The sequence below is a fragment of the Coturnix japonica genome, chromosome Z (genome assembly GCF_001577835.2).
Source record: "Coturnix japonica isolate 7356 chromosome Z, Coturnix japonica 2.1, whole genome shotgun sequence".
Taxonomy (NCBI): domain Eukaryota; kingdom Metazoa; phylum Chordata; class Aves; order Galliformes; family Phasianidae; genus Coturnix; species Coturnix japonica.
This window is the reverse complement of record NC_029547.1, coordinates 34128537-34145456: the sequence shown is the minus strand read 5'-3', so window position 1 is coordinate 34145456 and position 16920 is coordinate 34128537. Positions and strand designations below refer to the sequence as shown.

General features: G+C 42.8%; 1 protein-coding gene across 1 annotated transcript in view; it reads left to right on the top strand.

The window, feature by feature from the left end:
• The first annotated feature begins 1817 nt into the window (after positions 1–1817).
• Positions 1818–16920, top strand: part of LOC107306232 (guanine nucleotide-binding protein G(q) subunit alpha) — a 117860-nt gene continuing 102757 nt past the window's right edge. Inside the window, exons 1-2 of the mRNA XM_015849185.2 lie at positions 1818–1962; positions 2298–2442. Coding sequence (XP_015704671.1) covers positions 2307–2442 — 136 coding nt within the window. The 5' untranslated portion in view covers positions 1818–1962; positions 2298–2306. The remainder of the gene's footprint in view (positions 1963–2297; positions 2443–16920) is intronic.

Genomic DNA, 16920 nt, shown 5'->3' with positions numbered 1-16920 from the left:
CAGCACGGGGCAGAGCAGCGCTCAATGGCTTCTCTGCTGGTGCTGGAGCCAGGCAAGAAAGCACTCCCATTAGCAACCTGAATGCACTTATCCAGCAGAGATTAAAATCCAACGATGTCAGTGGGAGCAGTACATACAGATTACATTTGTGCCCCCCTGGGTGTCTTTTCTCATTAAAAATGCAGAATTAAATGACAGTTTTGCATGTGAGGTACACAGAGCACTGTGCATAGAAGAGAGTTGGTTAAGAAAGTTGAGTCAGACTTTGTCTTCCACGGATGCTACAGCATTGCCTGATGACTGCAGTGCCCTTGGGCCAATGGATGAAAGGTTCACCCGCAGGTCACAAACTCACTGACCCATTCACTCAGATCCTTGATGCAGCCCTGGTGCAGACATTGCTCACTGCTGAGCCGAATGTTGTGTGCCATGTTCTAGGCACAGCACTGTCATACATACAGAACGTCTCCTGCTGCCTGCTCTCGGGCTGTAGGTCTGGCCTTTAGAAACAGGCTCTGATACGTTTAGAATTAATTTTACAAAGAATTCCTTCCCCTTTGGTCTCCTGTTAACATAATTATTATTATTTTCAATGTGAGTCCTATCTAAAATTCAATTTCTAAAAACCTTCGCTCAATTTAATATTGAGGCATTAACCTGGAGACACCGGATAGACTGACAAATACATTGCTATACTTACGTACACAAAGGTTTTATAATAGAAATGATGTTTCTCTACTGAAGTATCATTTCTGATTAATAACCGAGACATATTGATTTGGAGGGATAAAGAAATGCAATTATAAAACCTTTCTGACTTGCACTGACCGTTCTTATACATCGGACACAAAACCCTACCTGGAGCTAGGTAGGGAACGTTCATTTTCTAAAGCAACGACAACAACGTTTTGTGCCCACAAAATTAATTGACTGCACGACGGGGCTGATTGCGCTCTCCGTTTCAGCCCCCACAGCGTCCCGCTCTACGCCTGCACTGCCAGTCCGTGCGCGAAGTGTTCGGTACGCACCCGCGGACCCACGGCCGCGGTCGCCGGGGTTGGGGTGCAAAGGGCACGGCGCGGGGAGGGTGGGGAAGGCCGTACAGCCGGCTCGGAGCAGGCACGGCGCTGCGGCGGACAGCGCGCGGTGCGTCGCGCCGAGGGGGGCCGAGGGCCGATAGTGGGGTTCTGGTGCGGACGTCCCCGGGCTGGACGGGCGGTGCGCGGTGCCGTCGTTGTGCGGCTCTCCTTGCCGCAGCACGGCATCCACCCGCACCTTCGCGTTTCCTTGTGAAGGTGGAGAGGTGTCTTCCCCCCTCCTTTTTCCTTCCCAGGAATTCATGCGTTTCCCCTCTCCCGCGAGCCGCAGCCGCGGAGGAGGATGGAGAAGCGCGGTGGAAATGTTCGTGGGCGCCCAGCACAAGGGCGGCGGGGCCCCGCGCGGCAGCACCGGGAGGAACCGCGCATCCCCGCAGAAAGGGCCGGAGGGGCCGCCTATCCCTGCGGCCGCTGGGCGACAACAGTCGCCTTCCTCTAGCCCCTTTCTCTTTACCCTCTCCTCCTCCACCTCCGCCACCGCCAATGCCGCGGGGGCGCTCGGGGGGGCAACGGGCAACGACCGGGCTGCCGGGCACTCCCGGCCACTCGCCCCCGACGTGGGGCAGCGGGAGGGGGAGCGCGGGAGCGGCGCTCCGCCATATTCCTGTCTCACCACGCCCGCGTAGCCGAGCCATTGAAAAGCCGGGCGAGCCCGGCCCCCGCTGCCTCCTCTTCCTCTCCGCCGGGTTCTGTCCGCCCGCCCCCTCTCCCGTCTTCCCTGTCAGGGTCGAGCCGTGCCGCGGTAGCTCAACGGCAGCGGCTGTCCCCGCCAGAGGGGCGGGCGAGGAAGCTCCCTCGCCGGGCGCAGCCGAGGTCGCTGGGCTCCGACTCCAGGGCGAGGGCAGCGGCCGGGCGATGCCCGCGCGTAGGTTCGGCGGGCTCTAGCGCTCGACAGCGGGCGGGGTGCGCGCTGCGGGCGGCGGGGGCGGCGGCCGCCGCCGGGGAGTTCGGGGTTCGGCCGGGGAGCGCCGCTGCCGCCGCGGTGGAGGCGTCCGCGCTGTGCGGTGCATGATTGAGAGGAGAGGAGGGGTTGGGAGCGGTGGGGATCCGAGCCGCCCTGCCTCTTTCTTCGCCCGCGTGCGGCATCGAGGCGGTCCCCGCGCCTGCCCTGCGGTGCGCGGTGCGGGCTCCGGCCGGTGCGGGTGTGCGAGAGAGTGAGTGCGTGCGATTTTAGGGGGGTGGGGGCTGTGTTTGAACCAGTTAGGAAGAATGACTCTGGAGTCCATCATGGCGTGCTGCCTGAGCGAGGAAGCCAAGGAAGCCCGGCGGATCAACGACGAGATCGAGCGGCAGCTGCGCCGCGACAAGCGGGACGCGCGCCGGGAGCTGAAGCTGCTGCTGCTGGGTGAGTGCGGCTCGGCGCCGGCAGGCCCGGCCCGGCCCCGCGCGGCTCGGCGCGGCACGGTGCGGGCCGTTCCCGTCTGCCTCCGGGGAGCGCGCCAGGGTCCCTGCGGTCGGGCCTGAGGCAGCGGCGGGGCCGGCCCGGCTCGCCCGGGCTCTCGGCTTGTCGGCCGCGGCCGTCAGAGAGCCGCCGGCCCTGCCCCCGCCGCCGCGGGGCGTGGGTGCCCGCCGTGGTAGGCTCGGTGCGGGAGGGAAGCGGCCTCCAACATGGAGCTGAGAGCGAGGGACGGGAGGGGCGAGCGTCGGGGTGATGGGGGCTCGGGGGAAACTGCCCTGCCCTGTTCCGCGGCTGTTAGCTTGCTTGGCGCATTTTTATTTGTTGTGATTTTTATTTAATGAGGTAAACTGGGATAAGGGGCTGTGCTGGGCTTGTAGAGCGACGTTACGAACGGAAGAGAAACGACGAAGGCCAGCGTGCGGGCAGGGAGCTGATAGCAACCTGAGGCGTGCCGAGGATGACAGGATCCTGTAGTACTTTCGGAGCCCACCCACCCATCAGGAAAGAAAATCCTCGGCATTGTATGTCTCTCATTAGAACGGAGGCGGTTGTTTTGGAGCTCCAAGTATGCAGCAGCGATACTTATCTAGTAGGAATTTGGCTCCTGTTAAAATGAGCCTTTTAAATTAATGTGTTTATCCACGTCCTGTACTGTGGCTGTGCAGTTGCTGCCCGTGACTTGCAGTGGCTGCCATGTGCCCTCCCCAGTGCCTCTGAGTTTTAAGGGAGGGCTGCTCTCATGGCCTGTATGTGGGGCAGGGAACAGGACAGAGAGGTTAGGCAGTGCTTCCCCGTGCAAGTGCTGTTTGTTGCTCTGTGGGATTCACTGTGTCCTCTGACATGGAGGAAGGCTTGGGGCTCCTCAACTGATAGGGACATTGGTGGAGGTGGCGCTTGCAGTAATGGCGTTCTGTCTTGTTTCTGGCCTGGTTCTGCCTGGTGACTGTTGTGGCTGTTTGGGAGTTCACAATAAAGATGAACTAGAGTAGATACCATCCATACGGTTGGACAAATGCGAGCTTAAGTACAGTTAGAGAATGATGCACGCTCACTTCAGCGGAGACAGCTGGCATACCAGGCATGTTAACTCAGGTCCAAACTTTTTAAGTGTTTCCATGTTTTTTGTTGCAGTGAAGTCAGAGTTTTCTCCCAAGCTTTCAAAACTGCAAAATATGTATTGACACCAATAAACTGCCCAGAGAGCCCACCTACCCAGTGCCACTGGCTGTATGCAGACCAAGGGCAGACAAGGAGCTCTCTGGGCGGCTGCTGGTGTGTCTTGCTGGGCTGCTTGCAGGAAAGCTTTCTGCTGATGTTGTTGTATTGTAGAGCCACAGAATGGCTGAGGTTGGAAGGGACCATAAAATTCCAATTCTGCTGTGTGCAGGGCTGCCATCCACCAACTCAGGCTGTCCAGGGCCCCATCCAGCTGGGCCTTGAACGCCTTCAGGGATGGGGCATCCACAGCTGCTCTGAGCAGCCTCTGCTAGTGCCTTGCCATCTCTAAACTAAATCTTCCCTTTTTTAGTTTAATGCCATTCCTTTCTGTCCTGTTCTTATCTGCCTGTGTAAAGAACTGGCCTCCCTCCTGTTTATAAGCTCCCTTCAAGTGCTGGATGGCTGCAGTGATGTCTTCCTGAAGCTTTCTCCAGGCTGAACATGCCCAGCTCCCTCAGCCTTTCTTTGTAGAGGAGGTGGTGTAAGCCACCTCTTCTGGTGTTCTGATGTGCCAGGGGAGATGTAAGCAAGAGGTGCTAGAGACCAGGATGTGTGGGTTCAGTGCCCCTCTGGGCAGCATGGCTGGCTGTCTTTGGGTAACAAAACTGGAGCAGACATTGTTACTGTGTGCACATTTATGGTTTTTCTGTGTCACGCTGTTGTGCTGGGCTGAAAGTGTGTATGCCTGTGCAGCTGTGTGGATTAACACTTAATGATCTCATCTCGTGAAATGTAGATAGTGGTGAACCACTGTTGAAGTCGTGGCATTGGGTAGAGGTTCAAGCGTCAATTTATAATATATAATAAAATAATAATAATTTTATTTTATAATAAAATAATAATTATATAATACATTTTTATATATTATATAAGATAATATATATATATAATAATTTTGAGGAGAAGTTTTCTGAATAGTGGTTTATTTTAGATGCATGACAGGACTCTTTCTGGTTACTCTCACCGCTTCCCCAGCATCAGCAGTGCTTGGTTGGTGAGGATGTGGTGTCTGTGTGGGTCGTTCATAGGAGAGCAAGAGAGATAGATGTTTTAAAAGTAGAAAGTATTTATTAAAAATGGTGAGACTGGAAGCATGGCAAATGTCTGAAATTAAAGTTGCGTTATGAGACAGTAGAGTTCTTGCTAATTTAAAATTAAAAGATGTCTTTTGTTCTCAAAACTGAAAGGACTAGTGTGCTAATATTGCTTAGTTTTGTTATATTTAAATGTACGCAAATGTATGTTTAAGTAGTTCCAATGTCTGGGTCCCTCTGTGTGGTGTGGGAGTGAGAAGCCTAAGTGGGTTAAAGGCTTTTGAAAATGAGACCGAGGTGTATCCCCTGGCTCGAAGGAGAGAGCTAGCACAGCTTACACTGAGCCGTGCTAATTGGCCATGCATGTTCTTCTTCACTTGCAACAATCCCGTGCTAAAGCTATTAACCTGAAAGGCTTTAAGGCACGGATAAGCAGATCTGTGCTGGATTTTTACTTCCACATTTGAAAATTAGATGTATGTACAGTGTGTGGGGGGAAAATGGCATTTTTGGATCAGAAGGCAAGTTTTGGGTTTTTGGTGTTCGCCACACATTATGCCCACCCCCACCTCACACCACTGCCATTGCAGTGCTTCCCTGCAAAGTGAATTAGTTTTCTCCTTTCTCTCCTGGTTGTGCATGTTACCATTACCAAGTGACACACACACACAGTGCCAGGTGCACCCTGCGTGTGTATTAGTACTGATATCTTTTTTTCTTTTCGTAGGGTCACAGTTCCGTACGCTAAGTCATTTCTGGAAAACTTTCAGTGCATGTTAAGATTATTCCTAAGTGTTAGTTTAAAAATAAACATTCTCTGCAATTATACATTTAAATACCATGTTTAGGTACATCTTTGCTTCATTTTTGGGACACATGGGAACAGAAGAAAAGTGGTGAGTTTTTTGTTTTTTACTGTTGTGATTCTAAAGAGCCAGAACTTAAAACATACACTGAAGAGTGCTACAAAGACATCGTAGTAGTTCTTTTAGCAGAACTTGGCTGTAACGTTTAAGGCTCTTTGGAACAAATTCAGTCTTCCACTGAATTTTGGTTTTAATCCCACGTATTTTCCAAATTCTTCTGGATTTCATTACTGCTGAATGCTTTGTAAAACTGTATGATTGTTCTCCAGAGCTCAAAGTTGTTAATATCCATCCATTGTTTGCTGCTAGCTGTAAAAACACTTACATTACTTTTATAACTGGGAAGAAATGAGGTATTTTAATGTATTATATTGGTGTGGGCCAGACAAAATGTGGAGCGTTCTTCATGCTTATGTTTTAAGTGTCCATTTACATACTTAAGTTCCTTGTGCTCAAGTTTTTCTGTGTATCATTTTGACTGTAATTTGTGTATATTTTGCTGGGTCTCAGAAAGCAGCACCTGGAGCTAAGTGGTAGATTGCAGCAGAGTTTCCTCAGTTCTGGACATCCCTGAATGTATGCTGCATATATTTATGCTACATGCTGCTTTCTCAGAGCATTTGGAGAAATTCTCGGAGTGTTTAAGAGAATAACTCAGCAGTATCGTACTAGCTGGCTACGTCTATATCGAGAAACCTTGGCCAAGTTAAGTGCTGGAGGGGCTGACAGCATATTTACTGTTTCCTGTCCTATTTGCTGGCACTGTCAGGTGCAGAACACGTTTTTAAGAGGTGATTGTTCCTTCTGTCTGAAATAACAGAGGTGCATTGCAGAGGGCTGCCTGACATAAATGTCTGTCCATTGGCTGTGTTGCAAAGGAAGCAGAAGGTAAGCCATGTGAATTAGTATGGATGGCAGCTGGTCTGATGTGGAAAGGAGCTTCTGGGCACCTGGTGAATATCGAATAAGCATTCAGGATATATATGTATTTGCTTTCATAGACCTCTGTTGACTGAATTAAAGAATCGTGCAACTCAGTGAATTAGCAAGGACTTCAACTTTCTTTAGATAACTCTAGAAGGAAGTGAGCCCATTAAGTCAACAATGAAGCATGCTGGTCTTATATAATCTTTTCCTCAGCTGGAGAAACAAGCAAGCTTCCTTATTTTTACTGTAGCTGAGCTGCTCTGTGTGGTTTAGTCGAGCAGGACAGGATGGCAGTTTCTTAACAGATGTTGCAGTAAATCTCTGCTGGTGCATTTGTACTCAGATCCGTGTTTTGAAGTATGTGAAAATGGGAATTCTGTGAAGCCACACAGAAATGAATTTCCTGTTTACATTATGTACATTGACTAAATCTCAGAGGTCTGGCCATGCATTGTTTGATGTGTTCTTTTTTTTCTTTTTTTTCCCTGAACATTTGTTGCAGACACTAAGCTGTTCAGAAACAGATTTCTGCTGTGTACAAATATGACTAGCTAACCAGAGCAAGTCACATAATAGAAATGTGAATATTTAATAGACATACACGGTGTAGCTGCTGTTGTAAGCTTTCTGACCATTATTAAGCTTGAGGACAATAAATCTTAGACAGCAATTTTCCAACCACATTCATTCAAAATTCTTTGGAGAAAAAGGCCAGTGAATGCACACAAGTGTAATTTGAGGCATTATTTTTTAACCCCTGAAGTAATCAGACTTTTTGTTGTATCTGTTTCAGTGCTTTGCTCTTTAGAAGAGCAGTGTACAGTAGAGAGGTTCCAGTATACCTTGAGTATGTCAGAATATGCCTTCCTGTGATGAAGGTATCAACTGTGTTTGAGAAAATGACACAAATGTATTCATCTTCTGTATTTTTGGTAGGCTGTTTTGCAGCTGCTTATCTCAGTATCTTCAACAGCAAAACTGGAAAGACAATAAACTGTGAGGTAGGTTCAAATATTTGCTGTTGATTAGCAATGTGTTCTACTTGTAGAGCTGTTAACCTGGAATGCTGAGTGTTATTAAGAATCTGTCAGGCAATGAGTTGAGATCAGTTTCAGGTGTGTGTCTGTGACCAAGCATTCTGGAGAACTTTGGAGTCTCCTTTATGATCCTGCCTTGTGTTTGGCTTTTTCTTCTTTCCCTCCTACAGTCTGGAGTCCTTGTGCAGGTAGGCAGTATACCCTGCTTAGGGATGGAAGTCAAGGGATAAGGCACGTTTCACTCCTGAGCACAAAGGAAGCAAACACTGATATTGGGCAGTATATTCTGACTGACTACTTTCCATGCTGTTAAATAATTAAAAGCAACAACAAAACAACAAAAAAACCCTAGAACTGTAACCTTATTTTGCTGCTGTATATGTATTGGTCCATCCTCCCACTCGCACTTTGAAATTAGTTTAAGTTAGGTGCTGCAGTACACATTTACAATAGTGAAGTGAGCAAATACTTTATGTACACATCCTGATGTGCTGTAACTGGAATGATAAGTATCTCTATTTGTTATATCTTCTAACGTTATCCTGGATGCAAAACAACTTCTTTTTATTTTTTGGTATATAGTTGCATATACCTGTATATAAATATTATTTTAACATATTACATATATATGTATATATGATATATATATGTGTGTATATGTATATATGTATATATATATGTATATATATATATAAACATTTTACATATATATATGTATATACACAAACATAATCCATTTTTTAATTTTTATTTATTGTAGAGGGATATTTTGTTTGCAGTGCTTAAAAAGGTTTTTTGTTGCTGTTTTGGTTTTGTTTTTGAAGTGATATACACCCACTGAAGCACATAAGAGCTAGCTCAGGGTTTTGATAGTCAATTTTATTTGTAAGTCAGAGAGCTGAGGGACTCTGAATTTTTTTCTCACATTGAAGAACAATATGGAGCTAGTGCAGGAGGGAAAGCATGTGCTGAGCAGAGAATCTCTGAAGAAAGTACATTTGGGTGTATGCTGCAATTTTAGGAAGTTATAATTCTGCTTTTTAGCTTCTCCACGTTGGTGCATCATGCCAATGCTGATTTCATAAGAGAAAGTATTTCTTTTGAAATATTATGACAATCTGCAGAATTAATCCCAGGAAGGTGTAAAATAATTTGGTACAATGGATGTGATTAATGATTATTAGCTTTGTTGCAGTAACAGAGAACTGTAAACACTGAACATTTTATTATCATTGTGGACTATTTCTTTTTTTTTTTTTTTTTTTTTTTTTTCCCTATGATGAATGGTGTGACACTCAGAAAAAATCTGGTTTTGCTATGTATGAACAGTTCTTATGGGTACAATTATGGTAGTATTTTAGCATTCACTTCTTATTTGGTCTAATTACAAAATGTCTGACTGGCACGAACCACAAGCAGGAAAGCACTATGAAACAGAGGGAGATCTTGAACGCAGGAAACGCTAGCAGGCCCTGTATGCAGTTTTTCTGGCATCAGAGTTGGAAGCATGAAGCAGGCTGTAACTGTAGCTAGCCCCTTGCAAAGAAACTAGATTTATTAATGCCAGAGAACACAAATCTAAGAGATAGTATGGTTTTAGTAGTTTGAAAGTTACTGGGGGTGTTCCAGGAAGAGCTGAAATGTGTTTTGAACAAAATAGAAGATTAAATCTTGAGTACTCTGGTTGCACGTTGTTCCCCCAATAAGTAATGTTGATAGAGAGACCAAACTCTCTATCCAAAGAGTAATAGTCTGAAGATGTTGTCTGTTGTGGGCTTGTGGTGGACAAATTGCATGGAATATTCAAACTGTTTAATTTGTGCACTATGCTTAGTGTTCAAAGCTGGGTCTGGACTGCAGAGTTTTATCACAGAGCCCTTGTGTAGATGCAGTTGCCAGCAGAGAAGTGCTATTGTTACTTTCTGCGTTTAAGAGGGTGGTGTGTGGCTGTGCCAGAGGCAGAAGTGAAACACATCAAGCAAAGGTTCTGCCTTTCAGTCAACCCACATTGGTGGTTTACCTCATCCCTTACCTGAAGGGGATGTGATGCACAGTATGGACATAGCTTGAACAAAGCTGTGGACACCAGAGAGCTTCTGAAGAACTGAACCTGCTTGTGAGGAAGGGGGAAAAAGATAGCAGAGAAAATAGCACTACTGCCTTTGTGCAGCTGAGCTGTGGCCGTGGTGTTTGTAAGACAGGTTGACCTGCCTTGCATGTGGGAGAAGTGGTTAGGAGTGGGTCTGAACAGTTTTGTCTAGTGCCCGGGACTGGGCAAACGGATTAAATGTTCACCCAAGGAACTATCCTCACTGATCATGTATGTCTGTCATTTTATATTTTGGAAAATGGGGTGATGGTTCTTGTCAAAATACTTCAGGATGCAATTCCAGCTATCAAAAATACATTGATGGGGGATTTGTTTGTTTTTTAAGAAAACGGTGAAAAGAGCATATAGCATTTGAAATACATTTTATTTACCTTTTTGATTCTGAAATCTTCTACAAGAGATCAATGCAGTTAGATCCTTAACTCTTCTAAAGTTAACTGAAAGTAGAGCTCTATGTTGGTAATTGTCATCACAAGGTGTTTTTCTCCTGGATGTGGTTACCTGTCTTCAGGTTAACTATTCTATAGGCATTTGGCATGGTTGGATGTGATAGATACCCAACCAGTTTTAGATTATTTCAGCAAACAAGAGTTGAGAGCTTAGAATTTACTACTTTAGCTATGCTACAGCCATGAAATCAAGAAAATCTTAGAATCACAAGGTTGGAAAGGACCTACAAGATCATCTACTCCAAACATCCTCCTGTCACCATTGCTACCACAAACTACTAAACCATATCTCATTGCTCCTCATCCACATGCCTCTTGAACGTTACCTCCCCGGGCAGGCCATTCCAGTGCCTGACCACTCTCTGAGAAATTTTTCCTTACATCTGATCTAAACCTCTTCTGGTACAACTTGTGGCCATTTCCTCAGGTCCTGTTTGTTGCCTGGGAGAAGAGGCCAAGTCCCTCCTCATCACAGCCTCTCTTCAGGTAATTGTAGAGTGCAGTGGGGTCTCCCTTGATCCTTCTCTTCCCCAGGCTGAGCAATCCCAGCTCCCTGAGGCACTCGTCTTAAGACTTGTGCTCCAGACCACTTGCCAGTTTTGATTCCCTTCTCTGGACACGTTCTATGGCCTCAATGTCTTTCTTGTAGTGAGGGGCAAAAAGTCACTTTCCTGCTTGCAGATTAACGAACTGATCTACTATGTAATAAAGATGTCTTAGGTATGTTTTGTCATTCTCCATTAGAATAAACATTTAGATCTTGATAATACTTAAATTTGCAGAAAACTCATTACTGCCTTGTCTTGTTCACATGTCTGTCACACTGCCTGATCTGGTTGCTCAGTGGCTGCCATCGTACTGCCTCATGGTTCATCTCTAGTTCTTTGCTCTACCAGCTCCAGATTCAAAAGTTACAAGATAATTTTGTCAAAAATCCTTATACCAAGAGGGCACGTTTATTTAAGTTAAGGTAACTTGCTTTTCTTCCTCGTTCTGTGAACCTATCACTGGAAATTTTTTAACTCTTAGGTTTTCCATTAATGATAGTGTTTATTATCTAGCATATGTCAAAGAATCTTCTAAAAGAAGCCCTAGGGCTATTCTAGCCCATGTCTCTGGTTAAATGAGGGTCATCTGGAAAATGAAATAGTTGCTGCTACAGGAACACTGTTAACTTACATGGCCAGAAAAAAACTAACATGTATATAAATAGGAAATTATGCCATAATTTCTTGTGATTTGGGGGAATTTATGAGGCTTGAGAAACTTAAGATCAAATACAAGCTCTTACATTACTGTGATTTTGGATTTACTGAGATGAAGTGTACTACTTGTGACATAGAAAGACTAAAGCAACAATAGTAATGGAAATTCGACACTGAAAATGAATTGTTCGTGTACCTTTAGCACATTCTTGTATTGCCATCCATGTATGTGGCCAACTTGATGTTTCTCGTTTCAGTATCTGTAATTTAGATGGCACTGAAATCAGCATGTGGTTGATAGCAAAGACCTTTTGAAGGTGCTTAAAAAAAATAGTTTCAGGAAAAAAAACCACCACTTTTGATGCAGGTGCAATTGTCTCAGTCTTCTAGAAGAGAAAAATAATGTGATTTATACATATATACATATGTATATATACACATATATATACACACACACATATATATATACCTATATACATATACAGTACTTTTTACTTCTGTCTTTCTTGGTTTGTATGTAAAAATGAAAATAACAGTATCCTGGAAACTGAGATACTCTGTAGTTGTGCTGATGAAAAAGACCAATAAGCAAAACAAATGATTCTACGGGAGTCTTTAAATAGCTTTGCTTAAACTTTCTTTTTCTCCTTTTTCTTTCATGATTGTATGTTAACAGTTCGAGACGCTTGAGAGGATTTTCAGACAGGCTGACAGCATTCTTGCTGTTTTGATCTTTCCTGTCCTGAGGGTGCTGTTTTTTGTTGGCACCTGGAGGTCATTAAGGAAGAAGAGATCTCCCATTGCAGGTCACCAGATAGCTGATGACTTCTTGAGCCCTGCAGACCTGGCCCATTGTTGAGAGTGATCAGAGTTCCTTTATGTCACTGCTATTCTGTGTGTCCTCTAAGTGGGACACTTAAGCGAACTCTCATGGAATTTCCATAAGGGAAACTGCAAGCATTGGGCCTAATGCCAAGAGAGTTTCATATAAATCCCCTATGAAAAATGCTTTTGATATATAAAATATTTTTACATACATTTATAATCCTTTGAAATTGAGAGACATCTTTGGCAGCCCTGAAAAGCTCAAGTTGTAATTTAAAATGTTTTAGTAATAATGAGTGTCCTGGAATTAAACATTTTATACTTTTGCACCTGATTTCTGGATGGAATAGTATTTTTTTTCCCTCTGAAGCTGCATCTAAACATACTGTTTTTCTTAGTGAGACTAGAATGTAGAAATGAAACTGAGATTTTTGATTTGTATTCTTTTTTCTTTTGCTTTATTTATCTCAGCTCTGAAATGATAAAGTATGAGAGATAATAAACATTCGCTCTGAACTTTGAAAAGATGCGTTTCACTGTTACTCTTCCCTTAGCTGATTACATTAAGAGGCAGAGTGAGCAACGGAAGTAAATTTGCTTTCATCAGTATATGCAATAAAGTATTTCCAGAAAATAGGGCTAAGATCCACTGGAATTAGTGAATTCATGTATGTTGGCCTATACTTAGGCATGTTTGATCTATTTCTGATGTTAGCATCAGTTGTATTTTATTCTGGAAGATGTCTTAGCTTCTGATCGTCTTCACCTTGGCTGGCAATACCATCTGTGCTCAGTGGAATCTAGAAACATTCTTTGTCCAGAGTAATTTCTGTTCTCTTGGGGTTTATTTGCTTAATTCAGTTTATTCTTGCCTTTTATCTGTGAGACAAGATAATAATGAATTCTGAGTTTTGTTCTGTATCAAGTTGTACTACAGAGTAATGCAGTATTATTAATTATTAGATCTAGCTAAGGTTAAGAACTAAACTTAGGAGTATCTCTAAGGATTCTAGCCTTTGAACTGAAGCCAGATAAACACTGTGTGCAGAATTTGCTAATAGCTTAATTGTGGCTGTCTTCCCCATGACAAATGCAAACCTCTGACGTTTAACAGGATATTTAATATGTATGCCATAAAGTTGTTTCTCTTAAAGAAACTTCTGACACAAGTATTCCCTGGATGTACTTGGGCTTGTGGTTTAAAATTTACTACTATCTTAGTTTTGCTAGTGCGGTTTTCAGCTTGGTATTCTTGGGAAAATACCTGTGCTGAATCTTTTGATTTGTGGACTTCCTTTGTGTACTATTTCATGTAACAATGTCAGAAGTACGGTGTTAAACTTCTATACACAATATTTTTTTTTTGTCTGGGGGGAGTTTCCCATTAGTGTGAAACCAGAAAAAAAGGAGATGTGAACTCTTTGATGTTTAAAGATGGAAAATAAGGTGGGTGTTTGTTTGTTTGTTTTTCCCCACATGTACAGTGGTACAGTATATGTGAGCTATCAAGCTGGTAGGATGCATTCTTATGTTTGAATAGCCTGAAGAGGAGGGTGGAACATCATGGCTGTATTCTGTAATGCTTTTGCTTTTTACTTTAGTTGTTTCTATCTCCAAGGAATGATGATATTTTCTGGAATAATCTGCAGCTGGAGAAACAGGTCATCACCTTTCATGCTTGTGTGTTTTATTTGTCTTGTTTGCATGATACCAAGCTACATGGAATGCACTAATACCTTCCTGTTCCTTTACAGGGTTTTTTTACGTGCAAAGAGAGTCAGAACTCTGGGGAGTGGCTGGAAATACAGCTATAAGCAAGACATTTGTTTTCGTTGACTTAGTATAACTGGTTTTTGTTTTCTTAAACAATGTTTCAACCTACCAATCTAGACTGTAGTTTACTTTTAGTGTTGTATTTTGTGTGGGCTCGTGGCTTTTAGGTTTGTCTATGTACTTGTTTTTTCCTTTGAATGATTAGTTGGCTTTGGGGAGATAGTGGTATTTTTTGTTTTACTTTTCAAGCCAGAATATAAATCCATACCACAAAAAATTAGCAACAGTTAACCTGTTTATTTACTGTGGGATATGTTATCTGACATTAGGTAAAACATTAAAAAAACAAACAAACAGAAAAACACTAAACAAGCCATGGTATAAATTCTTCATTTTCTTAAACTTTAAGAACAAAAGGAAGATGTTCTGGAAAAAAACAAACAAAAACCTGGAAAGAGAACCACAGAAAAAAAAAACAGTTCTTAGCTTGGTCTGTATGGCTGGAGCTCTGGGATGTTAATCTGAACTATAACTGTAGAATGGTTTTCTTAATTCTTCAGTCATTAACTCTTTTGACTCCTCTTCAGGTATTTCGGCATTGATGCTGAAGAGCTACAACAAGAACTGAACACTTGTGTATGGTTTCTTTTTTATTTATTTATTTATTTTTTTTTGTTAGTACAAATACAAAACTAAAATTCCTTTTCTGCTAGTTGAGTTACCACTGCTGAGAGGTGTCTGAAGAATTCAACACCCTTCTTAGCCATTGCATTAAACTAGTTGTTTTGGATCATTGTCTACCATAATAGAAAAACTCTCCAAAATAATTACCTTTTCAGGGTTGATTCAATCATCAATTGACCGTGTGCCCCGGTGGCGCAGTGGTAGGAATGCCGCGTTGCAACACCGGAGGCCTTGGGTTCGAATCCCCCCTGTGGCGCAAGTGGTAGAAGTGCCGCTCTGCTACACAGAGGCTCGAATCCCGGGGGGTTGGACTCGATGATCTCTAAGGTCCCTTCCAACCCGCACGAGACTATGATACTATGATACTATGATGATGACAATCTTGCATATAACAGTATTCAAGATTCACAGTCTTTGCCTGCTCCTCGTTTACCGGTTAAGTCAGTTTCATGTCTGCATCATAACCTTTCCTTAATTTACCATTCTCCACCTGCTTTGTCACATAGTTTTTGTTGATTTTATTCTATTTCACGGTTTAAAAGTCTTTATTATACTGATCTAATATTGCTGGGATCCTGCTTATAAGAGTGATATCAAAGAACTTTTGTGTGTATAATTTAATACTTACTGTTTAAACAACTCTAATTCATTTAAGGCATGGTGTGTTGGGTTGTTGTATGGCACCAAGTTACTTAGCAGATGCCTATTTCCTCTACTTTATACTCCAGACTTCTGGAGCTGTTGTAACCACGTAGCAGCTTCCTGTTAGTCAGTCTCTCCTTACCCCCCTCTTCATTTATTATTTTTCTTTAGTGATATTTCAAAAATTACAAGGTCGGATGACTTCCTAGATGCTTCTGAGGTATCTAGACTTGCTGAGTAACACTGTTTCAACACTACTAAATCCCCTGCCTTATTTGTCTTCACTGGGCGCTGTAGTGGAAATGCTTTCATTGGCATTGTAAGTGTGATGTTTCCTGGAAACAGAAGCAACTATTTGTTAATGATGCGTGGATTTTCCTCTGTTCATACTAAGGGTTGTATTACAATTTAGTGAGGAATCAATGCTGTTGTAAGTGCCGTGTGATACAAAAATGTGCGGTCTCCTGTGGAACATGAGAGTTCTTAATTTACTTTTTCTACTGGAAGTTTCTGAAATTTCCTGAGTTCTTGACTTACCTATTGCAGTGTTCTTTTTTTTTACCTCCTCCTCCCCTATTAAGACTGCTTTCATTATTATGATGATTATTTTTGTTGTTCTGTGGAATTTGGGCTGTCTGGCTACTCAATAAAATGTTCTGAATTGTCTTTCAGTTGCAGTTTATGCCCAAATCTAGCTTTCACTTGTATTTCTGTTGATTTTCACTGAAGCAGTTCTTGTGAAAAAACATGCCTGTCACATACCAACTTTACTAGTTCTGGGTTTCTTTTGTTTACATAACATAATGGAATCAAGTCGTGATCATGGGCTGTAAGTGTTAGTCTTAGTTGTTGTTAATGCCACAAGTTCTGTGGTGTTATTTCAGAAATATTTCCATCTGGTGCTTTTCTCTTCTAGGAAAGTGTAATTTCTAAACTTCTGAATACCAAGGTTATTTGCCTGAGAATTTTACCATCAGTTAAGTGCTTACAGGAGATAATGCCACATCCACTTTTCATTAAAGTTAATTTTTTAAGGATACGGTTTTTGTCTCACCTTCTAGCTATCAGCCATGGCAGTAACATTCGTTTCAGTTCTTCTGTTCAGTGTTAAAGATCACTGGCAGCAAGCCAGATCTGAAATATGTAAGAAAGCTCTTCACTGAACTTTCATTCATGCAATATTTGCATGGATTATACCTCTCTACCTCTCCTTTCTAATGTGTGTCCATATACTAGCAGTTCTTTGGGCTTATTAGATATCAGAACATTTGTACAAATAGTACATATTTTTTTACTCTTCTGACCTTCAACATTAATTCTGATTAAAGAGTGTACCTCTCTTAAGATATCACTTTCAGTTCTGCAGTGAAATTCAGACCTCTTCTTTTTTTTATTTATTTTTTCCCTCCTTTTCTTAAAATGGAGATAACTAAATTCTGCAGTTTTATCTACCATAGTAATCCCATGATTACTCCCCAGAACAAAATTTTAACATCTTATTTTCTTTACCTGTTTTAGAGTTTTCTTCTGGGTTATTTCTTTCTAGTATGAAATGGAAAATGTTCAAGTTTGGTGTCAGGGTATTAAATGCAGGTTATTTAGTTGTTAACAGTTTGCAAGATACACATCAGTTTGTTTCATGGCAAGTATGAAG